A 26,766-nucleotide genomic window follows, 5' to 3' on the forward strand; every position below is an offset into this window, starting at 1 on the left:
ATGATCAATGTGTAGCATGTGATTTCGGATACAGTCGATAGTTTCTGATTACTAGAGACAGGTACAGACCCGTTACAGGTACACGCGCATAGACAGGTAGACCCCGTTACAGGTACACACGCATAGCAGTGATACTGTCAGAATATAGAGCTTTAAACCTTTTAACAAAACATGTAATTTGCAGCACCTTTAACCAATGTGTATTGGTTTGAGCCACAAAATGAGGCTGTGTGTATGTCACTGTTTGTAATGTGTATCATCGTCAAATCAAAACACAATAAGGTCATGAAATTTTATACTATACTGTATGTCATGTCTAATTCAAGAACTCGCTTCACCAATTGACAAGAAAATGGCAGCTTACTGTACATAGGTTTACTGCTGCTTTTGTTTTGTAATATGTATATAATTGCAAATTATATATAAAAAAATATATATAACTAAAATATCAGAGTGGATCTTTTTTAAATGTAAAATTAAAACTGGAATATAACTTATTTTTTTAGAAACAATATTTTTTAATGAAAAACATGAACAAAAAAACTGGATATTTACTGAATAAAACGGAATGGAAAAACAGCAACAAGGAACCAGTAGCTGACTAATCCCCCTTTTAAAAAAAACATCGTTTCCAGGGCCCCCCAAACATCCCTGTACCCTTCCTTTTATTTTGAGAAACACTAGTTTCTGCTTTACCGTGTCCGTGGCTTACTAAGCCACTGAATACAAGAAATTATCACAAATTAATACAATACCTCCTGAGCCCCTGTAAGGAGTTAGAAAATGAAAGTGTCTCCAAACACAACTGCACTGATGGGAAATGGAAATATTCATGGTTATTAGTACACGAGAGGAAATGAAAGGGGCTTGTTATGTACAGAGAATCAAAAATGAACTACTGATGGGAAACATATAGGACAGCTGAAAATAGACAGAAAACCATGTTTTTGGCAGAATAATTATTTATTCCAGTGTTTCAACATTTAAAATTTGCGTTTTTATTTTCATGAAACAAATACCATCAGCCCAGTCTGTCACAAAAACCTCTAGTTTTATTAACACTAAAAATAAATAAAACAGTACATTTAAGATTACCAAAGATCAATGAAAAAAAAAAGTATATTAAACATTAACATTCTTCACTGGAGTGTCTTTCCAACGACTCACAAAAAGTTATTTTTTTTCCAACAGCAGTTCACAGAAATGGCACATTTATGCTTTGTCGTATGACGGTATTGCACATCGAACACCGATCTGGAAGCGCAGCTTATAAATCGGCTAAGGAGCTGAGCAGTTTAAGCTTTGAGCGACAAGTGTCGAACGACATCTCACAACATTCAAGTGTTGAGCGTTCATCTGCAACCCTCGCCAAATGAGCAGTTTTCTGTAACCCATAACTAGTTCACAGTAACCTTCTCATCCATAAGCAGTATACATTAACCCTCTCATAGATGAACAGTTCACGGTAACAGTCTCTCATCCATAACCCTCTTCTGATCACATTAACCCTCTCATCCATCCACTCTTGGCCTTCTCTTTCTTCTTTTCTTTCTCTTGGTATTCAGCAACTTTCTTGTGGAAGAAACCTGAAACACAATGAAAGACAAAACGTCAACACAAAAGACCTGCTTCTTGATTATTTGATTAACCTACATGAGCAGTATTAAGTTGGTTATTGGTTCTAAATGTCAGTTTCAATATATTCTCATTTAATAGCCCAACTGTAAACGGTATTTTTATACTGCACCTGACACCCATCATTAGGAGCAGTCTGCAGCCACAAGGGGGCGCACAGGGACACATTAGAGATTCAGTGTCTTGCTCACAGAACACCAAGCCTGGAGAAGCTGGAAATCAAACCCGGAACCTTCAGATTCCCTGTCGGCCGATGTACTGTACCTCCTGAGTTATTGCAACCATCGTCACCACCAAAATAACTTTGGTTCTAGAATTGGTTCCGTTCTTGATTCTTTCACAGAACCGGCGGTAATTCTTTGGTTCCAGTTTCGGACAAACTTATAGGGTTCTGAACCAATTCATGTTCAGTGGAAATGTTCAATATAAGGCTGGAAAAATAACCGAACCGGTTCAACCCTGATGGAAAAAGGGTTTGGGAGTGTACGGATCATTCAGTTCCATCCGTACACTCAAGAGTTACAGACCTGTAAGGGGACCGTCCATTTGGTTCTTAACACAAAAAATGCTGGAAACGTATCCATACGCTTTATTAATATCGAACGCCGTACGCGCGAAGCGTATGTATACGTTTTATACGTTTTTTTATTGCTTACTGTACATCAACGTCCTATGCTCCAGGACACCGAGGAAAATAACAGCGATCGTCTCCAGGAAGCTCCAATATGTGATCCGGGAGTAAAAAGCCCCTCCCTCCTGAAAAGAGGTCTGTCTGTGGCGAAGACGCTCCCTCCTCCAATGCCTCCATTACACGTATGGGTCTGCACGGCAACGGCATAGACCAACGCAGATGTCAGGGCATCTAAAATGGAGTTACCCATCTAGTAGTAGTCTAGTGTCTGTGAATACACTCGATTCCCCCTCCCCTCCTGTTTCTACATGGTTTCTCCCGAGGAATCTTTGTGGGGGGAGTCTGAGTCTCTTCTGCCCGGATCGCATTGCAGTTTGAGTTCCCTGGCCCCAGGCCACACTGCGCCTTGTAATCGCCTTGCACCCCTCTCTCATTCTCGGAAAAAGATATAACGCAGTCGTGTCGATTTGCCCTCTGCCAGTATATAAACCAAGAATAATCTTCAACGATCGCCATTTCATAACGTTTTCAACACGCACACGGCACACGCCATGATCAACTAACTGCCTGGCTACGTCTTCAGTCTTCACCAGCCATCGCTATCCGTTGTGTGGATCGCCATCGCGTCTTCACTTTGTTTGTTTGGGCAAGAAGCACGATCAGCGATGGAAAAGAGCTTTATATCCACGGCAGATAAGTAATGACGTATTATCGAAGGACCGCCATGATCAACTTACTGCCTACGTCTTCGTCAGCCAATGCAGCCATCATCGCTATCCGTTGTGTGATTGTGGATGTAGGCTATATCCACGGTATCGAGAGAGACGCCCGGCTGTGATATAGGTCTTATCACTGCAATTATAATGAATAAAAAGGCTACAATCACACAACGGATAGCGATGGCTGCATTGGCTGGTGACAACGTAGCCTCGGTCCCAGGCAGTTAGTTGATCATGGCGGTCCCTCGATAATACGTCATTACTTATCTGCCGTGGATAAAACTCTTTTCCATCGCTGATCTCTGCTTCTTTGCCCAAACAAAGTGAAGATAGCGTTGTCCAACAAAGCAGCCAGTTATTTGATCATCTCTCTCTCCTGTGCTTCTTTCCTCAAACATGTCCAGACATGTCAACCTCAACCACTAAACTCACCGATCCAGTAACGCATCTCACCGTTATACTATCGTTCTGAAGGCAGATATAAAAATAAACATAAATAAATTATTGTCATATACATACTACACACTGAATGAAAGCCCTAATTGTCTACTTTTAGGAGGAAAACAAATACATAATATTGATCCCATGTACAGTTTGTCAGTAGGATATTGAATGCAGTTGTTCAGGTCCAACTATTATTCACAAAATAAGGCCTATAGCGACATGTACATATTATATACCGTATGAAACAGAAGACCCTCTGCTTTCATAAGAAAAAAACTAATACTGTAATAATAATAAAAATCACACCCCTGTGAAGTGAGCATTTCCTCATGAAGTTATCATAGCGAGTTATAAAGGTTTAAAGTCACAGAGATTGACAGGCAGATATAAACATAAATAAATTATTATCATATACATACTACACACTGAATGAAAGCCCTGAATGTCTACTTTTAGGAGGAAAACAAATATACAAATATATACAAATATAGTTTGTCAGTAATTGGCAGTAAATGTTGCGCAACATTGCACTGCTCACTTCACAGGGGTGTGATTTTCATTATTATTACAGTAGAAGTATTTTTCTTATGAAAGCAGAGAGTCTTCTGTTTCATACGGTATATAGTATGTACATTTCGCTATAGGCCTTATTTTGTGAATAATAGTTCTTCTGGTCCATGCATTTTCTGAAATCCTCTCTGGTGGGCGCAAGCTGCATTCAATAGCCAATTACTGACAAACTATACATGGGACCATGTGTATTTGTTTTCCTCCTAAAAGTAGACATTCAGGGCTTTCATTCAGTGTGTAGTATGTATATGATATTATTTGTGTTCATTTTTATATCTGTCTGTCAATGTCTGTCAACTTCAACCTTCCATATCTCTGCTGTTTTTTCAAGCGAGCAGCGTGCCTTCAAAAGCAGGTTTTAGAAAAAGGTCAATATCTCCAGAATGGAAGATGGTAGAATCATAATTTTTTTTTTAAATTGAAGTGGACATGTTTGGCCTACTTTTTATTTATGCGATGTGATTCTCGCTATAAGAGGCCCCTCGCTGTGGGCCCCTAAAAAGTTCAAAAGTCCAATGTTAATCGCTTAGCACCAGCAAGCCTGAGCAAATAGAAAACTCTAGCATACAATGTGTTAACTATCAATAATAATGCATACGATTTCTATAGCACTTTTCTAGTCGTTTTACAGAAAACAAAATAAAAGCAATTTTATTAGGAAAAATGAGTTAAAAAGCGTATAAAACTATAAAAGAAAGGTCAACAAAGAGGCTGTAAAGGTGGGTTTGTAGTGTGGTTTTAAGCGTGGTGAGGGTGGGAGAAGCTCTGATGTGAGCTGGGAGTGAGTTCCACAGTGAGGGGGCAGCCAATCATTTAGTTGGGGACCTCTCTGGAGCCTAAGCCAAGGACCCCTGGGATTCCCCAGGAACCTACTTTGAGAACGACTGTTTTACGTGACTCAGACCTCAGCCATGCAAATTAAATACAGTATAGCTACCTTCCTGTGTGGCCGGCTGTCTCTCCACCTCCTGGATGAAGAGGTCAAACATCTGGGTTTTGACGAAGTTCTTGACGAACGGCCGGTTGGCTCTGGGCTCGACGGCCTTACAGAAGCTCTTCCTCTGGAAGACTCCGGGTTGACCCCCGGAGCCGTGCTTCACGTGCTGCGGGAAATGACCCACCGTCCTGACAAAGAACGACAGGAAGGCCTCCGATACTACGCCGTTCAACTCCTGTGACGCTGGAAAGGGGGGGGGGGGGGATAACGTCAGGATTAGAATTCGTGGGTCGATTTGGTTTTGAATCCAAGATTGCAGAGGTTTACCTGGTATCCTATAGTTTCAATGTACAGGTTATTATTTTGATAGTATAGTGTTTAGAGGCCGATGCTGTGATCCTAGTTTACTGACAGGTATCATCAGGTACAGTCGACCCCTAAACCATCTTGCCCCTCGATTTCTTTCCGCAGACGGTTCTTGTATTCTTTATTTTGTTTTACTGAGAATAAGGTTAGAAATATGTTTAGGGTTAGGCATAGTTTTACTGGGGTTAAGTTTAGGTATAGGGTTAGGTATAGGCATAGTTTTACTGAGGTTAAGGTTAGGTTTAACCGTTTAAGCATAATTTACTTCGGTTACTTTTGGAATACCAGCCAGCGCAGTTCCGCCAGCTGTACACCCGGGGCGACTTGTCTGTAAAGGGGCGACTTGTCTGGTATTGTCAGGCACTACTCATTCTATGTATCTGTTTAACTTTCTTATTTTAAGTCACTCTCGACAAGAGGGTAATTTGATGTCAATTGTAAATTGATGTGATCTGGCTGAATTGATTCATTTGACGAATGTGTCGTTACAGACAGGTGCTACACTTCAAACTAAATATTAAGAACTATTTTATATAGTACAAAAATAGTGACATGTTGTGAGCTTTGGCCATTTTAGAAAATGTTGAAAAATATTGTTTTTGAAAGATTTTGCCAATAATACATAAAATAGGGACATCTGGTGTTTTTTCATTCTTTCTTCTTTCTAATTATTTGATCAGCCCATGATTTGTCACAACAAGAGTTGGCTTTGTCCGAGGCTTAAAAGGTCTTTAAATAAATACTTTTTGAAACGTCTATGGGAAAAATGAATGGGGAATTATTTTCCGGTCCTGTCGTTTTTATTTATTTCAACATCAGGCCTAAATGGGTTAACACATACACAGCTTATTGTTGGGAAAGTTACGTATATGACTGACCCACCCAGGTGATGGCAATAATACTAATGACTAGTCTTACTGTGCAACATGAAAACTTTGATTGTTTTACTGTTTTTCTCCCTCTGTCATTTCCTTGTATTTCTAGTTTATTGAACAAATGTCATGCGCATTTGTCCAGTGCATATAGCCTACTGCAGGCCTTGTTGACTAGATTTAGAAGACATTTGTCCAGTGCATAGCCTACTGCAGGCCTTGTTGACTAGATTTAGAAGACATTTTGAAGCTCTTGCTACTGAATTGATCGATTATGGAGAAATCCCGTCATTTAACATGCATCTCAATGGGAGAGAAGGACAGCTTGCCCAGTCTCCTCGCTGCTAGCGTGCCAATTGGATAAGGACGGGTTGGGGAGGGACTTAGCGTCCGGGGGTCCCCAGCCAAAAACATTGAGAACCCCTGATGTAAACGATTGAGGAACGAGGAATACTTTTTTTTCCAAGTTCCATGTAAGCAGTTGGGAATGAATTAATCTCTGTTCGGAATCAATTAATTCTGAATCCATTCTGTGCATACTGTAACCGCAGCCACTCAGAACGGTCGTAAACGACTCACTCAGGTTTTGTTTCTTGGAGCTCAGTGCCTCCAGCAGGTCTTCCTGCATCTTCTCTGGTAGGATGGAGTCTTCATCTCCAATCTGGGAGCAGCAGAGAGAGAGAGAGAGAGAAGCTACATTCATCATGTTCTGTACAATTACAATTTGAATTTAGCAGATGCTCTTAATTAATTCAGAGCGATTTACAGTAAGCAAGAACACATGGTTAACATGGTTAACATAATGTAAAATACAACGTTAGCCTTAAATGACCACAGCGCTATATGCCCCCCCCCCACACACACACACACACACACACACACACACACAACTTGAAATAGAAATCAGCTGGTACGGATTTAAGCTTGTAATTACATTACATATAATGAGGTTATGTTCTTGACCCTGTTGAAGTGTCTATCTGTGGAAAAAAAGACTTTAACAAGTAACAAATGAATACCAGTGACTCTGAAGAGGAACGCAACATAAGGGAGAAATGTGTGGCTTATTTGTGGTTTCTATACACTAAGATATGAGTGTGCGCACACACACACACACACACACACACACACACACACACACACACACACACACACACACACACACACACACACACACACACACACACACACACACACAGTTTTTGAAACAGTCAATGAATACTCACACTAGTTATGAATCGGTTCTCAGCTTTTGCTGACAAATCTACAATCAGCATCTGTTGACAAGACAAAGGGACAGAGACACACACACACACACACACTTTATTTTGTTAATTTTTGAGGGCTCCTATATTCAGCTATTAGTGTAGATTTTGGTCTTACACATACATTCCCATTGACAATGAATGGATGATTTTGGTCATAAGTCTGAGCACATAGGCATAGTGTCTATTTTACGTCATGATGATGTACAATGAGCGCCCATCACTTCAAACGGGTGTGACTTTTCCCCCCAGCCAGCTTACCAGCCAACCCGTAGTCTTTATTGATTTTAACATCCTGGGTTTGGTAGGGGGGTGGGTAGTCTTTCATTTTCTTGATCCTGTTTCCTTCCTGTGTTTTGGGTTAGTGATTTGTCTTTTGGTTTCTTTTGATTTGATGATTTGATTAGGCAAGTTTAGGTCATTTATGTTTGGTTCCTTTTAGTTTTTGGCTGGCGCCCTGAAGAAACTAGATTTGAATAAGAATCCATTAAGAGGCTGAACATTCTTTGTTGCTGGCGGTTCTTGGGAGTTGGAAAGAGGGGAGTTCCACTTTATCAGCTTACACCATGTTTAGGCCAGGTTGTAACAGTGTGTTGTGTGGTGTTTACACCATGTTTAGGCCAGGTTGTAACAGTGTGTTGTGTGGTGTTTACACCATGTTTAGGCCAGGTTGTAACAGTGTGTTGTGTGGTGTTTACACCATGTTTAGGCCAGGTTGTAACAGTGTGTTGTGTGGTGTTTACACCATGGTTAGGCCAGGTCGTAACAGTGTGTTGTGTGGTGTTTACACCATGGTTAGGCCAGGTCGTAACAGTGTGTTGTGTGGTGTTTACACCATGGTTAGGCCAGGTCGTAACAGTGTGTTGTGTGGTGTTGACACCATGGTTAGGCCAGGTCGTAACAGTGTGTTACAGTGTGGTGTTGACACCATGGTTAGGCCAGGTCGTAACAGTGTGTTGTGTGGTGTTGACACCATGGTTAGGCCAGGTCGTAACAGTGTGTTGTGTGGTGTTGACACCATGGTTAGGCCAGGTCGTAACAGTGTGTTACAGTGTGGTGTTGACACCATGGTTAGGCCAGGTCGTAACAGTGTGTTGTGTGGTGTTTACACCATGGTTAGGCCAGGTCGTAACAGTGTGTTGTGTGGTGTTTACACCATGGTTAGGCCAGGTCGTAACAGTGTGTTGTGTGGTGTTGACACCATGGTTAGGCCAGGTCGTAACAGTGTGTTGTGTGGTGTTGACACCATGGTTAGGCCAGGTCGTAACAGTGTGTTGTGTGGTGTTGACACCATGGTTAGGCCAGGTCGTAACAGTGTGTTACAGTGTGGTGTTGACACCATGGTTAGGCCAGGTCGTAACAGTGTGTTACAGTGTGGTGTTGACACCATGGTTAGGCCAGGTCGTAACAGTGTGTTGTGTGGTGTTGAGTGCCACTGTAGGCCCCGTTTAGACGGCAGCGCTCTCTAGAAAACTGAAAAATAAAATATCAGCTGTGCTTTCCATTTAGACGGAAACGGTGTTTTCGGCGGTTGAAAACGCAATAAAGTGAACCCCCTTCCAGAGTGGAAACCTTTGAAAACGCTCCACCTCCCGTCTCCATGTAAACATGTAATAAAAAACATGTAAACTGCAACATGTGACATCATGGCTCACATCATTTCACGCCGCGTGTGCCATTAGATCGATGTAAAAATATTAAATGTGAAGAAGAACGGAAGTGGTTCTACACATGCGTGACTGGTCTATCTGGCATGCACACTACAGCGGTTTCAATCACTGTTGTTGTGTAAACGCTGAATGAAAAGTGAGAATGCTATGTCTATAGTCGTTTTCTATTCTGATCGTTGCCGTGTAAACGTGGCCTTAGACACTCACGTCAGTGTGTTCTATGATGTGGTCCAGTTCTATAATGTTGTCCGTTTTGCGTTTATTATAATTAATTATAATCATTATTTGTATCACAGTTTTTCATCCCAATCTAGTCGTTATGCCAATTCATTCCTCCTACTGCTGCTGCTTGTCACTGTTGTTGTTCCCTTTGGTTCACCTTCACCAGGAGCATATACAGTACTGTAGCCCGCGCCTCTGTCCTCCTCCTCCTGTTGAACATTCCCCGCTGATAGGCTCTACCCCAGACATACGCACAGAGACAACCATTGTCCTCCTCACTTGGCTTCCCTCCCCTGAACACTGGCAATTGTGTTCGTATAGACCAGCGGCGTAACGATACGTCAGTAGGCCCCGGTGGTGGTCACTGCAGACCCTTGGCCGTATTTAGTAGTTTAATTTACCAACGCAATTGCGTTGTCTGCGGCAGGGTATTCACGCCCATGGTATAGAGTAGATTAGAAGACACTCGACAAACACGGGTGCACCGCGTTAGATTTGAACCCTGAGATTCTATCCAGTGGTGGACTGGTACTTTTCCCCTGCACCACCCAATGTGGTGGGGTGTGTGTGTGTGTGTGTGTGTGTGTGTTAGACTCACATCAGACTGGTCTATGATGTGCTCCAGCATGTTCCTCTGAACTCCCAGCAGGTAGGGTGTGGGAGCCATGACCACGTCTATGAGCACTCTGGGAACGATGGAGATGAAGGTGTGTTGCCAGGTGAACGGGTACAGCAGCGCCACAACAGCATGGAGCACCTGGGACAGAGTGCTGAGCGAGCGAGCGAGCGCACACACACACACACACACACACACACACACAAACACACACACTTAACCACCTAAGCCATATTTTAAACTTTCCCGTGCGTCAGTTTCGTGCCATAATAAAATATATTATATTATTTAGTTTATAAAAGTTTGTGAGATGTTCCCCCCAAAAGTGTTTAAATATTCCTTCAATTTCCACACTTTCTATTAATCGGCATGTTTTTGTAGTGTATTGGAAAAGGGTGTGTGCTAAAAGTACTGATAATAAGGCACCATGTTTTGTATAATTGTACGTATACTTTGTGTCACAAAATCCCAAGGCACACTTGGCCCCAGTGTGCCCTGACACACTGTTTTGTAAGCAGTGCCCTGGAGGATGTTCATAGTCACTAGCCACTTTCAACCTGGTGTACATGTTTGGGGCATGTCATTACCGCCGACTCTACCGATAAGATATGGTCATGCCCATATATGGAACAGACCGACTTCAAACTCAAGGGCGTGCGGTGACTGGTTTCAAGTCGGTCGGACATACAGTTGGACAGACAAACTACAGACACGTCTATAGTAGGATAATGGGGTTTAAGTGGCTAGGGAACGATCACCCAAATCCCTGTACATTGAGGTGTAGAAAGCCCCACACCTGAGCTCATCAGCGATGAAGATGAGTCGTCTCTCCATCACAGTGGAGGAGAACACCTGCAGAACCTCCTGGTCCGACAGATAGCTGAACAACGTCCTGAAGTCCACATGTTCCAACCACGAGTCACATGGCCGTGTCAGACTGATGATCTGCGCGCGCACACACACACAAATATATGTACAGTAATAGATACGTATATTTGACATATGTGAGTATTATACACATTCATGCACCACCCAGGCCAGATATATAGTAAAATGCTGAGTGTTACATATTAATGTGACATGGTGGTACAGACCTCAGTGTTACATATTAACCCTTAATGGGTTAATGGGACCACCCAGAAACAAATATTTGCGTTAAAACATTTGCTGTGAAAGATTATATATTCAAAGATTAGCACACATTTTCACGATTTTTAAAAAATGGCAGGTGATCTAAAAGCTGGTAGCGTTGACAGATGCGTCCTCAGGTCTAAATGGGTTAATGAGACTAATGGTAAAGACCTCAGTGCCAGACTCAGGGATGAAGCTCTTGATCTCCACGGTGTCTCCAGGAGCAGGGAACGCTGCCTCTCTCAGACTCTGCATGAAGGGGTAGATCATGGCCATGGACTTCCGTCGTCGCTTCTCCACCTCATCAAAGATCTGACAGTAACATGATGGGAACATTAGCCAGAAGTAGCCAATCCACAAGCTCACGACACATCGCAGCGTGGCTACTTTTGACGAAGAGATTAAGGTGTAGAAAGAAAAAGTGGTCCAAGTACAGAGCCAAATCAGGTCAAGTCTAGAGGGTTTAAGTAGTTAAACACATGAAACTTACCGTCCCTATTCTCGGCTAACATAGCAGATGTTGCTTATTTACACCCAGAATTTTGATCTAAGGAGGATTTTGTATTTAGAGCGAACATACATATTTATTTTTATGATTTGTATATACATACATAATTCATATGCAGGGGTATTGTGGAATAACAGTAATACAGGTCGTTTCGAATCCGAGCGGTTGAAATAGCCAAATGCTTAAATGAGCATGTTGGAACGCCTAATCTCGCTGCTCTCCCAGATAGGGTTGCTACTAGGCTAGCGACATTTTTGGTCGTAGTAGCTATATCTGTCATAAAAAAAAATATATATATATATTTTTTTTACGAATACCGTAGTTATAATGAAATTGAGTTGACATGTTTATTTTAAGGGTAACTGTTAAAGGTATATTCAGTGATTTCACTTAATTCAAATATCACTTATTTATTTGTTTTGTTGTGATAATCCTCCCTACTATAGAGTGTGCTGACCATATAAGGAGTTCCTCCCTGTCCTCAGTTAATCCCTGGGGGTCAAAAAACCTTAGGTTTCGTTTTTGACTCTCTATCCTGATTGGACGAAAGGCTGGGTCCCACAGCCAAAAACGAAACCTAAGGTTTTTTGAGTGAAATCACTGAATATACCTTTAAATAATCAATAGCAATATTACACTCGAGGTTGTGCTTTACCTTTACTGTGTTGTTCATTAATGCACTTCTGCGCTGCCTACAGAACTCTGCTATCGGATCGTTCCTGCAGCAACGCAGGCGTGCCATTAATGATGGTGAAGCACATACTCTTGTGTAATATTGCTTAATTAAATGCATGTGCGTGTGTGTGTGTGTGTGAGTGAGTACATCTCACCTTTGAGAAGAGACCAAAACAAGCCACTTTGCTGATGATGCAATATGCTTCTGGTGGCCGCGCCCCTTTGCCATGGGGCTTCAGGTCATCAACAAAACGAAACAAAAACAAAACAATCAGATAATAATAATAATCTGTAATAAATAATAATCTGTCACAAATAATCTAAAATCTGTTACTCACCAGTAATCGTCTGCAGTATCCGTTCCTTCTACTTCCATCGACCTCTGTCAGGACAAAAGAGAAGGTCTCACTGGAAACAAACACAAACACAGGCTGACTATGATCATGAACACTGTTTATTTTTCAATATTACACATGGAAATATGAATGTTGAAACGAATGAATGTCCGCGCAGTGCCCTTGGCGCTTCAACCTGGAAACCTTTGGAGAGTAGCCCAGGCCTCCTCTTTTGACCCTCCAGGCAGTGCCTGACCCGGTGATATCACCAACATGAGAAGCCCATGTTTAGCTGTGTGTGGCTGTGTTTGTGCTACTAACATAGATCAGGACAATGGAGCACAGCAATGTTTGATCGGTTTGAACTTTGCAGATGTCAATAAAACGCTGCATGCAAGCACTATGACCACGATTTCCAAAGCGCCCCTCGGCTCATAACGCATTCAATTCACATTTTCAATTCAACAGAGCTTTATCGGCATGAGAAAACATACGTTTACATTGCCAAAGCAACAATCAAGATAAAACATGTATATTTGTATGTATGTAAATACATATTTAATATAAATAGGAATAAAATAAAGGTGTAAACAGAGCTGTGTTACGTTAATACTTTCAGTGATACTATCTTTCAATTCAATTCAATTTTATTAAAGTGTCAAATCACAACAAGTTGTCTCAAGACACTTTACAACACATCTTGTGAAACTATAAAAATATTGTGCATTTTCTGATAGTTATACAATATACATTCATATAGGAGACGTTAGCTTTATACTTTTGAAAGTTGACAGCAGTATTTCTATGTTTTTGCATTCACTTAGTATAAACATATTTGCGAGAAGTAGCAGCAATGTATTCAAATGTAATTGAATTAAAGTTAGTTTCTCTGTTTATATAACAGTATTTCTATGTACCGAGGTCATTTGCTGTAAACAGTGTAGGCAGGGTTGGGAAGTAACGGATTACATGTAATCCGTTACTGTAATCAGAGTAAAAAAAAACGTAACTGTAACGTCTTAGATTACATTTTAAAATGTGTAATCTGGATTACAGTAACGGGGGTGTTGTAACGGGGGTTACATGAGGATTACATTCTCCCCTTCCCCTCATTCATTTTTACAAACAAGTTATAAATTATTATAACACCAAACGGAATGGATTGGAGTTGAGCGCAGCGCGCACCTCTCTGACTCTGTGTAAAATCCTCACAGTGGAGGCTGCTGCTGGTCAGGGCGGTGTTGCCAATTTGCGAGAGAAATAAGCAACCAGGTCTATGAAAACAAGCCCAAAAGAAGCGACTATAAAAGGCCACACAAGCACTTCAAAGCTATATATATCGTCCATTAAACAATGTGCATATTTATATATGTTGGCTATTTAAAAATAGACGATCTACAAGCTCACAACCGTTCTACCATTATTTACAAGCAACTTCAGAAAAATAAGCCCAATGTGGCTTATAATAATCAGACCAGGCAACACTGCAGAGATACTAGATAGGAGAGCATAATATATGATATATTGGATTGGGGGGGATAAATAATGGTTAGCGCAGTCTTCTCTTTTAGGTCAAATACAATGAGGCTTTTTATTTAACCCATTCAGGCCTAAGGCCGATTCTAAAAACGCCTCTAAATCCTGACCTAAGGTTTCTGAAAAACTTCAAATATTGATATAGCAGAATCAAAAATTTTACATTTTTGAATACTGTACATACTGTACAGAACCCAAATATGGGTTCCCGGCCTGAGGGGGTAAGGTACAAATAGGGAACCCCGCCCAGAATGGGTTAAAGAGTAGCCTACGGGGTATAAATATAATTGTATAGGGCTGAGTTCTTTGTAGACTATATAAATGAGTCTTTACTGTCTAGTCAATGTTTTAAACTCATGCCATGTCTATCTAAATGAGTGTCAGCCAGGAATGTCAAAAAGAGTTTTTATTTGCCACTTTGACCACACATGGATGGAGTTGTTGGTTGTCAAAGTTGTTGGTTGTCAAAGTTGTTGGTTGTTGTCAATCAAACAATCAAAATGGTTCTGTAGGTCAAGATGCATTTTTCATATGATCTGTTATAAGTTGACACAATTACTCTACAGTAATGTAACTGTTCAGAGAGGTCAAATTCTTAACAATTAAATGACCTTAACCATATTTCAGTTGTCCTTATCTTAATTTCATAGGCTCAACATTCTTGTCTATCAATGGTAAAACTTGTATTATCTAATTAAATTGAGTTTTACTTAAAAGTAATCCAAAAGTAACTGAAAGTAACTTGTAGTTACTTTTTAAATGGAGTAATCGGGATTACTGACTACATTTTTTAGCAAGTAACTTGTAACTGTAGGGGATTCCTTTTTTAAAGTAACCCTCCCAACCCTGAGTGTAGGGTATAACGCTCTCTGTAGTGATGGGTCATTCATGATCGATTCGTTCAAATGAACTAGTTCATTGCCGTGAACATGAACAAACTAGATCACTTCCTGAAACCGTTACGTTCACGCTTTCATGCATGCCCCCCGTCCCCTGCCCAGCAGCGGAACAAGTCAGTACTGTGTCAGTACTTTCATGCATGCCCCCCGTCCCCTGCCCAGCAGCGGAACAAGTCAGTACTTTCATGCATGCCCCCCGTCCCCTGCCCAGCAGCAGAACAAGTCAGTACTGGGCTGGGGGGATGACACGATCAGGCCCCCCTCGAACCATGGAAGTTGGCTACAACCGAAAAAGACTTCCTCTTCAAAATAAGAGCTACTTGTGATGATTAGTCAACACTAGTTTTATTTCTTAAGTGAACTTACAGGATGTAGACAGCACTATAATTGCATTGTATATAGTCATAGCACGCCATAGTACATATGTATAGCATAGTAGTATATATGTATAGTTTATATGTATAGTTTCATTATATAGATATTCCACTGTTACTTTCTTAGCTTACGCATGTTTCATGATAAATGCTTTCATGTGATGTATTGCCTTGCTTTTTGTTCTTGCTTAATGTAAATCGCTCTGGATTAAGAGCGTCTGCTAAAAGCCTAAATTGTGTAGCACCCTGAGAGATAATGCTTTGAATGGGCCCACAGCCCGGCTTGCAAAGTGCGACCAAGCCGGGGTGAAGCCACACCCCTAACCCGCCTGGATGGGAGGGATGGGAGGGATGGCTGTTCCCGAGACAGACAAGCGAGCCGCGCAGTTGTGTTGCGTTTCACTAGACAATAGCGCTAATGAATTGAACAAATCATTTGACTGGATCATTGCCGTGAACAGCTTGTTCATTAAAATGAGTGTTCTTTTTTCCCCCACCACTAGCTCTCTGTGTGAGGTATAGGGTAGACTCATCTGACTGTACGGCCGTTTGGGCAGTACCCACTGACTGCCATGTACTATCACTGGTTCTCAGTGTTGGGTCAGAGAACCACCAGGTGTCCCAACGGACCCTTCCAGGTCTATAACTCTGAGTGTACAAAATGGAACCTCTCAGAGATTGTGGAGTCCTTGACATGAAAAGGTTTGAGGCCGTTGTCGTGTACCTGTGGTATTCTGTAAGCGGGGCCCAGTCGACTCCTTCAGGGAAACAGAAGAGTGTAATGGCTTCACGAGATTTCTTCTCTTCCTCCCTCTGTGAGTGACCCAAGTCTGGTGGGAGCTGCAACGCACAAGAACACACACAGTTCACTACTGTACAGATCTGTTTCTCTCTAGATGGAAGTGAATCGTGATGCACGGGCTGGCTTTTTTCATAACCCGCCCATCCCGGCCCGCCATGGGAACCAACCCGCACCAACGCACCCCGCAAAAAATATATATTAATCAATGACCCGCCCACCCCGCAACCTGCAAAAATAAACACCCAGCAAGTCCCGTTTCTTTCAAGAGAGAGGGGGGTGGGGGGTTTCCCATCAATTTACATCTGTCCAAGCCATATTGTAGTTAATCTGAGTTCCCAGAAGTTTTATTTTTCGCCACTAGGCGGGCGAGAAAGACTTCTGGGGAAAAAGGACCGTATCCCTGTGAGGGAAGTACGTTGCGCTCAGAATCTGAGCGGACACTCCCCTTTCCGGTCTGAAGCACTGTGCATACCTTGAAAATAGTCCGAAAGGAATCCAATTCCAAATTGAATTGTAGTAGGCCACCACCGCTCAAGGAGCAATTGTTTCCCTTCGTCTTATTTAGATGTAGCGCCCACTCCATGTGGAACCCGCCCCTGTCTTTTGATTCGCATTTCATTTGAAACGCAACGCACTGGGCCACGCCCCTGCTGCACAGGATCTGAGGCCAATTTTCCTAGACTATATTGTAGTAGTTTAGTTTAGTTTATTTAGGATCCCCATTAGCTGTTACACCTGGCTAGGGCTGCAACTAACGATTATTTTCATAATCGATTAATCTGCCGATTATTTAAACGATGAATCGATTCATCGGATTATGACACTTATTTAGCTATCACCTTAAATATATATTTTAGACATGTTCTAACTAACAAAAAATATAATTAATTCAAAAAAATCTTTTGATTAGCTGCTGATTAGGCTGCTATTCAAATAAAAGAGGGGGGGGGCCTTGACCCGTCCGCCCCCCACCCCCCCGGGGTCAACCCACAGGACCTGCGGGCAACGGGTCGGCCCGTTCATCATTCACTACTAGACGTCACAAGCCCCACACACCCTCTACTGCGTCCACTGTGACCATGTCTTGTCGCAGTGTTATAGTTTGAGGGTCTTGTTGTCACTGTGTTATCGTTTATTGAATTGTTTTACTCATATGATTACAGGGACAAAACAACTAAGTATCAAGTTATACAAACATCAGTCCTTTCCATACAAATATCTACCTAGTTAATAAAAAATACTCCAATTGCAATTTTGAGTAAGGGTCAAGTAAAAAAGTTATTTTGTTGGACTGTAGACTTTTTTCAAGATAAACAAGACTCGAGTCGGCACTATGAGGATCTTCAGGCTATACAATCTATAGAGGAACACAAAATACATGCTACTACAATCTGGAGTCGATCCAGTACCATGCAGTGGGAAAGCACCATTTCTTGTTTACATACCGTTTAATGTTGATGGTGTAAAATCAGAACAAAGTTTATTCTTGTGAAAGACAGCAAAAATCATGCAGACATCATTACATCAGATGAGTCAGAAAGAGGCCGTCACTAAGAGATGATGCACCTTTGGTCTTTGGCCCATATACTGAAGAGGCATCATAGCTGCATGTCTGCCCTCTATTCATTTTGGCTCACAAATGCTACGGCTGTGTCAATGTCAACACAAACTAACCACACCTGAATTCAAAGGGCATCACTCTCGTCTGTTCAAACAAACCAAAGCGTTCATATTCATCAAACTAAACAGGTTAGGTGTGAATGCACCCGAAATACACTTTAATTTGTGTAGCCACTCATGTTCCTTAAAGGGGGAATGACATGCCCCTCGGGGAGGTATTAGTGGTTCTCAAAGTGGGGTCCTTGAAGGGGTTCCAATGTGGTCCCCATCTAAATGATTGATAGCTGGAAACCAAATGCATGTCAAACTGGGGGTCGTTCAAATGACTGAGAACCAGTGCCTTAGCCCATGGGTTTTCAACAGGTGGTCCGTGGACCACTGGTGGTCCGTGGAGGTATTGCATGTGGTCCCTGACCATGCATTTAGTAATGTAGGTAATGTAATTTGTTTTAAATGTTCTTTCCACTAGTTGAGAAACCGTGAACTAGTGACCTGTGATGAGTCCATCCATGTCGTCATTTAATGACAAGTTGGAGTTCAAGAAATTCAACAGAAAAAGGGAGTTAGAATCTCAAGAAGGGGGAAGTGTCTGGTTGAGTCATTATTATTAGGACATTTTACCAGTAGTAGTCAACGTTTGAGAAACAGTGGGATGTATACACATGGGATGCATAGCAAGTGTTAACTTACAAAAGCACTAATCTTAGCCCATATCCCCAGTTCCCCATGCACCCAACACAATAGTGGTCCCCAGGTTGATTCGAAGTTAGGTTGGTGGTCCCTGGTTCACAATCAGTTGAAAACCCCTGCTTAGCCTAGCGAGAGCATCACAATGGCATGTTGCCACGTGCTGTGAGCTTGGAGATAGTCTATTTTTGCCAAATTTTTGTCCCAGGAGGATAGGAGAAATTCTAAGGTTCATGTGGTTAACGAATCCACCAACCTTGGGGAACTGGTATATGATGACTGGTTTGTAGGAGCCGTCCTGCTTGCTGCAGTGCAGACTGACCACTACCAGGTACTCAAAGAAGAACTGGTCACCGGGCTGTGTTTGGTCCTGTGCCGAAGGTGTCACTGGGGCAGGGGCTGGCTCTCGCTCATCTCCTAATGCAGGAACATTGATTCAAGACGGCCGCTGTACTTTAAAGCTTTTGCAAGTGGGCACCCAAATAATTGGCAAAACACTACAAGGTATTTTTTCATTCAGATCGCCCAATGAGGACGAAACACAGTGTATGGTTAACATGATGACTCACGCTCTCTGGAGAACTTGTCCTGTAATGAAGCAAACATGGTAGAGAGGCGCTTCATTGGCCGGTGGCTGCTAGTAGTGACGTCACTGTTCATCTTGACAGGCTGGAGAGACGGGGAAACACAGAGGAAGGTGTCCTTTAGTGTGAACGCCAGAGATCCTGTACAGGCAGAGCCTGTAAGATAGATGCGAGACATGGCCAAAGCATTTCTCGGGGGTCCCCAGCCAAAAACGTTGAGAACCCCTGATCTAGACCAACTTGGAAGAACACCCCGCCAGCTGACCTCACCCTCCAATCAGCTTGGGAAAAGGACTAAGGAGTCTAAGGAGGTCTCAAACAAACCCCAACCAACAGGTCCCTGGTACCAGCCTCAGTCAGGAGACAGTGGTCAAACCCCCTGCTGGTCAGCCTCCACAAAGGGGGCAGTAGCCCAAGCTCACTGTGTGCTTGTGGAGAGGAGCAAACAATGGAGCACATGATTGAAGTAGATCAGGAGGTAACTGCTTGGCTTCGCTAAATAAGAGCTATAGAGTAGCTAAATGAGAGCCGTAGAGTAGCTAAATAAGAGCTATAGAGTGGCCAAAGACTGAGTAGAAGTAAAAACAGTCATCCAAATAAATAATTATTTATGTGCTTGTCCAATAGATAAACACATCTGTCCTGAGAGAATGAAAAAAAGAAAATGGTCAAAATAAAAGTACCACGTTTTACTGTTATACTCTCAAATAAAAAAATGAATTAATGTAAAAGTGAAACAATTTAATTTGAGAATTTATTCAAAAATGTTACTTAACCTATTAATTATATATATTCATTTTCTTTTTAAGATATTTTTTTGCGGCTTACGCCTTTTATTGGTTTTTTGAAGGGACAGACAGTAGGCTGACAGGAAACGGGAGAGAGATGGGGGAAGACATGCAGTAAAGGCCGTGTCGGGCTCGGGAGTCTAACCCGCGGCACACTGCGACTGGATTACCAGTCGGGTACCCAGACGGTTACGCCACCGCCTGGGCAATTATCATACTATAATTAACCGAATGTCTGAGTGTGTGTGTCCGTGTGTGTGTCTGTCAGAAACAGTGCTGTAACTCCTTACAGCCTGCACCAATCAATCCCACTTTTCACACAGGCATTGACCATATGCATATGGAGGGCGTAACGAAGCCCTTTTTTCGATTTGACACATTAATGATTATTAATTAATTTATTATTTATTATTACCTTTCACGGCCACAAGGGGGGGCAAATATCTCACAACGGGTAAGGACTAGTATATATTAATTAACCAAGAAAGGATCCGTCATTTTAGATTTTAGCTATACAGTATAGATTGCAACATACGTTTTTCAACAGTGGTTCTCACAAATAGCAGATCTACAAGCTCACAGCGCGTCACTTTTCCGCAGCCAAATATATAAATCAATTTGGGGGTCCTTGGTACAAAAGGTTTGAGAACTACCGATTCAGAAGGCATTTCTAGAATGGGCCTCAAGTTTTAATGGTTTAAGTAAATAACTGAGTAAATGTAACTGGATTACTACCCAGCTCTGGATATGGAAGGTCTTCAGTGTGAGATATGAGCAGATATGATTAATCCATTTTGGGCGGGAACCCCTTTTGGTGTTTTAAACATTATGTTATAATTTAGCTATTGAAAAATAGCAGATCTACAAGCTCATAGCACGCCACCGAGAGGATTTAGAAGATTTCAGGGAAAAAATTAAAGGCTGGAATTTTGTTTTCACAACTTTCTTTCCAGGATCAGGCCCAGGGCCCCCTTGAAAATCTCAAAAGTGTTTATGGGCCGGCCCATGGGTCCACTCATCTAACGACAGGATGGTTCTGACTAATTATTATTACCTGGGTGGGCATTTTCAGAGCATGTTTATTTTATGATCAATCGATCAATCTATTGGGTTCTGGATTGGATCAATGGAACTAAAATCGTTATCACAATGATAACTAATTTTTACATAAAAAAAACATACCATGACTTTTTTCCTCTACATTAATATTTTAATATTAATGCGAAAATATTATGCGTTTTGCCAATTATTTGGGGGCCCACTTGCAATATCCTCACAGCCCACAGGTTGGAAATCACTGAAGTAAAGTCTAGACATAAGGAGAGACTAGATAAGGAAGGCTGGGGGAAGAGGAAATAGATGGAACAACAGGAAAAGTGTGCCAGAGGTTCAGGGACAAAATGAAAGGCTGGATGAGAGTTGGTAAGAGAGAGAGAGCGAAAACAAAAGAGTTACATGTGGAGCACCTCTGAGATTAACACATGAGACTAGGCATAAAAACCGAGAAGAACACGCAATTGCTCACTCAGTGATTTAATAAAAATAAAAACATTAAAATTAACGAATAATAGGAGTAAAAAGTCTTTATTTAAATGTTTACACCAACTGATGTTTCGAACGCAAATGGTTTCCATCAGCATAAAGAAAACAAACAAACACACCATGTTTGTTTTCGATATTTTTACTATTTCTCCTCCTGATATTCGTGAGTCCGGATCCGTCTTCTACTTTTCATGAGATTAGATATGTTGCTGAGCCCTGTGAGATTAGAACTATCTCCTGACCTAAAACACTGCATGTCTGCTGGAACTGGAAGGAAAACCTTTCCGTTTGCTGCTGCCTTTTATTTGGCACTGTAACTGTACTTTTTCTGTTTTACCGGTACTTCTATACTTCTTTTTCTATTCAATTTCAATTCAAATATTAATAAATGTTTTATTTAAAGCATATACAATTGCCTGTGCAATACAAATAAACAGCTCAACTTGTGTTGACTAGAAGGAACAAAAAAGGACTCCAGTGTCTTGGAAGAGGAGGGGATTTTTTGTCCACCAACTAAAAGATCTCAAGTTTAATTTCTTACAATAATGCACTGGTTCTAGGGTCTGGGGTCTACTCTTCTCTTATGGTTCCTGGGCTGACACAATCTCTTTTCAGATGGGGGTCTGCGGCCAAATGCATAATTATGAATTTGGAGTTCCTTGAAAACTAATCCAACTAATCCATCAACAATCATGTTTCCTGTCAAGATGGCTATCAATATTGTTCCCTTTGTATCAGGGGCCAGGCATCAGATGTATCGTTAGTGTTGGGCAGCCAGAAACCAATAAAATAGTCCATCTTTTTGTGTTCTTTTCATAAATTAATATATAACACAAGTGAGTGTTCTATTGCAGTGGTTCCCAAACTTTTTAGCTGGAGACCCAAAAGAGATTCCTTTTTTTTAAGATTTCTTTGTGTGGCTTTTCTGCCTTTATTGATAGTTCAAGTGGAGATTGACAGGAAAAAGGGAGAGAAAGAAGGGGAGAGACATGCAGAAAAGGTCGTCATGAATGGGACTCGAACACGCAACGCGCCGTCAAGCCAAAGCCTATACATGTGGCATGCGCCTGGACCACATGGCCAGTGGGCACCCCCCCAAAAGAGAAAATTGACATCTTCCTGGGATCCAAACTAGTAAAAACTGCTGATCCACAAGCAATAGCAGAGCTTGTAGATCTGCTATTTTCACTATTTCCGATTATTGTCAAACATTGTACTAGGAAACAGTGTGTCCATGACCCACAAATGGGTCCAGATCCAGTGTTGGGGAAACAGACGGTAGACCACAGTGCAAAGCAAAAATGTGTTTTAAATGTACTGCCTTCAAATATGTACTATACCTTTACAGCATGAAGTTTGGCTTACACTTCATCGTATGCCATGCAAAAGCAGCAAAAATAGCCGATTCACAAGCTCACAACCTGTCACATCATGAGCTTGTAGATCATTATTTATTTATTTGAATATTTTTACATGCCCAAAATAGTGAAGTCAGATTGAAAGTGGTTAAATGTGTCACACATTGTCAGTGGGTTTTGTAAATATTTAACCAATCAAAAGTATTAACAGAAGTTTGTGACTAAATATTAACTAGGTTTAGTCCATTACTATACTTTAAGTTCCTATTCATTAGTAACAGGTTATTTTTTCCATTTCCTGATTGTGTGGACATACCAGGTTAGCTAGTTTACCTTCTACAGTAGCTAAACAGTTATTATCTGGCTGGTTTCTGTGTAACTGTGTGAGTGTAAATTGTGTAAATTGTAAATGTAATACTACAGTCCATCCAGTGAGCAAGAGATGGATAAATGCAGAATAATATGGTAAAATAAGCGGTACCCAACCTTTTCTGGATCAGGGCCCACTCAAAAATTGGGGCTGAATTGGGGCTGCAATTCGAAACTGGTCCCCACGTGAAATCTGAATCCGGCCCGCCCCCTTGTGTCCTTTCCCTTTTTACCTGTTTTTTTAAGTGTATATTTGTAGTCTCTAAATGTTCTGATGAATTGAAAATGGTGGACCCTGTTGTAAACAAGTGTAATGCTTGTCCACACAGACCACACTCCACAGTAACAGTAAGTCTTTGTATTAAGTTGTGCTTTCATGTGAATTGTACCCATTCTGCAAACTGTTAATAAATACTTCAATCAATCAATTCAAAAAATATTATTAACATTGAGTGAGTTTCTTCCAGCGGTGAGGTCGAATGGGTCATGTGGAGGGCCATGTGCATTCTCAGAGGGTGTTTATTTTAATGATCAATCAAAGTTTTGGCTTCAGATCAATGGAACTACCGTAGTATAGCCTACTTTAAGTTCCTATGTATGTACACTACAGTATTAGTAACACAATGAAAACTAACATTTTCAAGGTTTTAAAGAAAATATATTATTAGATTTATATTATTATTAAACTTTTTATACTAATGTTATATCATCATTCAATTCTTAGTGATTTGTCAATAATTTGGGGGCCCACTTGCAATATCCTCATGGCCCACAGGTTGGGAATCATTGATATAAAATGTTTAACAACCACTTATCTGTAATTCAGATAGACTATGGGAAGATTGTGTAAAAAAGGCAGAGAGAGCAACAGACAGTAAATAAAAGTGACCTATGTAACTGCTAATCAATTTAAGTGTGTCAGAATGGAGTGCTCATGTTGGTGAATCAACAGAGAGCTGGTTCACATATTGAGAAGAAAGAGAAGATAGAAAGCTCTGCTGAAGTTTACAGGGTGAATGAGGTCAGGTTTCCAGACGTTTAAAGGGGCATGAAACTCTAGGCTTATATTGTGGTTTGTTCTCCAGTTCAGGTTCAAAACTACAGCAGATTAAAAATATAGCAGGCTAGTAAGCAATACAACAGAGTCGGTTCGTGAAAACACTCTGAATCGCTGGCAAGGGTAGTTATAGACAATGTTTTAACTCTCAGTCAATGAGTTAATAAAAATATATATATAAATAAAATAAAACCAGGATGAGAAAACTCATTTTGGCCGCTTGTATCCGGGATGTTATTCTTTCCGTCACGCACACTTAACTTGCTCCTTATATCGAGGGAGTTATGACTGAAACAACATTTTACAACAGTGACATTTCTACAGATTCATTGTAAATGATTATTAAGATTATGAAAATAATTGCGATCGGCTGATTATGTATGATACATTGTATAAGGCCTAGCATGTCTTAGAAGAAAAAGAACACTGTCTGGTAGTGAGAGAAGACGGATCATGTTGTCAACTGGGTCGTCCAGTAGAGCAGGCTGGGCTAGTTCAGTTTGATAATAAAACCACCTGCAGCATTTTTGTGAGTTGACAGGAGTGTCAGTACTACTGTGTGTTGCTCACCAACAGTTAGGATGTTTATTACCCCCTTTCGGGACCCTACATAAAGCTTTTCTGAAATTCTGTGTCGTCAAAAAGTCAGAAACTTCAGTAGAATTTGGGTTCTGCTTGGAGGTCTAGATGTTTATCTGAAACGGTGTTGCTTTGTCATTGTGACACTACAAATTATGTCAGTTTAACAACTGGCTGGAAGACCAGGCCTATACATTAAATTAACCCTTAGAAACATGGTTCTCAACTAGTGAGTTGGAACACAATTGAGTCATGATACGTACAAAATATTATTATGTGACTACTAATAATACTAATAATAGGCATAAAAGGCATCAGAAAAAGCCCACTGCTTTGATGAAACCAATCCCTACTAACTGGAGGCAGTGTGATTCTCAACAATTCTACCCCTAGTTTGGTTTTCATTAGTGCACAACCCCCATTTGATGCAATTATTATTTTTAAGCTCTGAGATGGGACCCCAAACTACACAGTAAAATCATAGTTATAATAATAATAATAATAATAATAATAATAATAATACGTTTATTTAACCAAATGGACTCATGGGTCAATTTGGGTCAATTTGGTTCCATTTTTAATACAGACCTGTAATGGTCCAATTGGACCCCTGGTGGTCCCCGGGCCCGACGTTGAGAACCAGGGTGCTATAGCAATAACTTAAGGATTCTTTGAAAGGGAAAATGCAAAAAAAAAAAATGCTGCAACTTCTGCAACTTCATAAATTACTAACCACAAATAAGTCCTTAAACTTCTGCGCATCACTCCCACTCCCACACACACACACACACACACACACACACACAATAATAGTTTGATTGGGGATTTAATTCGAAAGTAGTAAAAGTACGTATACAAGTAAAATACAATCAATCATAGCGATGTTGTCAACGAACTAACGAAGTAGTATAATGAAATACCTATTTCCAACAACAGCGGGTGTTGGAGAGAGTGTGTGAGAAACTAAAGTGACTTGACTTACCTCTGAATGGAGCGTGTGTTGCTGCGGGTGAGGGTCTGTTTGTACAAACTGCCTCTCGTCTCTGGTAGTACTTCGTAGTTTGTATGTTCAGGTACACAAACACTAACCACAGTTCCCACACACCACCACTGTCATCACTTTCACATTTGTGTAGACACAAACTAGCGTTTAGTTAGTTATGTAGCTGCTGGTCTGGAGTCAGTCGGGCGGTCAGCATCAGAGCTGTGATACATTGTATCTCTGCCGTGTGTCTGACTGTCAAAGCAGAACCTCCACAACCTGTGTCAATTTAGACGTGTTTGACTTCCGGTGGACGTATTTCAAAATAAAGCCAAGAATCAAGGGGTTTATTTTTGGTTGGTGGTGGAACCTTAGAGTATACTTTAAGGGTGGAACGGAAGACGCTCGCCTTAAAAAACGACAGATTTGTCATGGACTTGATAATTTTTTTTTTAATACATTATACATTACTAATTATTTCTTACATTTTCTAATTTGGCTGAGTTGTTTATAACATTCTGTAGTCTGATTGATTGATTGATTGATTGATTGATTGATTGATTGATTGATTGATTGATTGATTGATTGATTGATTGAGAGCAAAGCACTACTAGGCCTAGGGGGAAGGACCCCTGGACTCCGTTCTGGGTCCGGACCCATCCCTTGCGTCCTTAGAAATACACACACCAAGTTTGAGCAGACTACCCATAATTTGCAAGCGATGGTAATCATCCACAATTCCACGGAGAGTACCCCAAGCAATACATAGAGTTAGCCTATATTGTCTATAGAGCCATTCATTTCAATGAAGTTTCTCACCCAGCACATACTGATACTCCCTCCTTCCGGGTTTGGGCACGCTATTGTGATGACATCATCAAATTATACCTATTCCTTATATTATATCACTTAAATCAAGAAACTTGATTAGATCTTTTCTGTAGCTATTGCTGGGAGAACACATACCAAACCTGCTTATCACACACATATTTC

General features: G+C 41.1%; 1 protein-coding gene across 1 annotated transcript; it reads right to left on the reverse strand.

Annotated features, from left to right (window-relative positions):
* Nucleotides 1–637: 637 nt before the first annotated feature.
* On the reverse strand, nt 638–26,012 carry LOC310863199 (DENN domain-containing protein 2D-like). Its single transcript, XM_083771376.1, has 13 exons — nt 25,774–26,012; nt 19,084–19,183; nt 18,771–18,931; nt 16,130–16,245; nt 12,600–12,669; nt 12,417–12,494; nt 11,250–11,390; nt 10,744–10,892; nt 9,930–10,101; nt 7,401–7,451; nt 6,754–6,835; nt 4,937–5,179; nt 638–1,586 (listed from the first exon to the last, which is right to left on the reverse strand). Exons 2-13 carry the CDS (start codon nt 19,172–19,174, stop codon nt 1,498–1,500), a joined length of 1,443 nt encoding a protein of 480 aa, XP_083627502.1. The 5' UTR covers nt 19,175–19,183; nt 25,774–26,012; the 3' UTR covers nt 638–1,497.
* Between the last annotated feature and the right edge of the window lie 754 nt (nt 26,013–26,766).

This window comes from Protomyctophum parallelum (assembly GCF_964188405.1).
Source record: "Protomyctophum parallelum genome assembly, chromosome: 8".
NCBI lineage: Eukaryota > Metazoa > Chordata > Actinopteri > Myctophiformes > Myctophidae > Protomyctophum > Protomyctophum parallelum.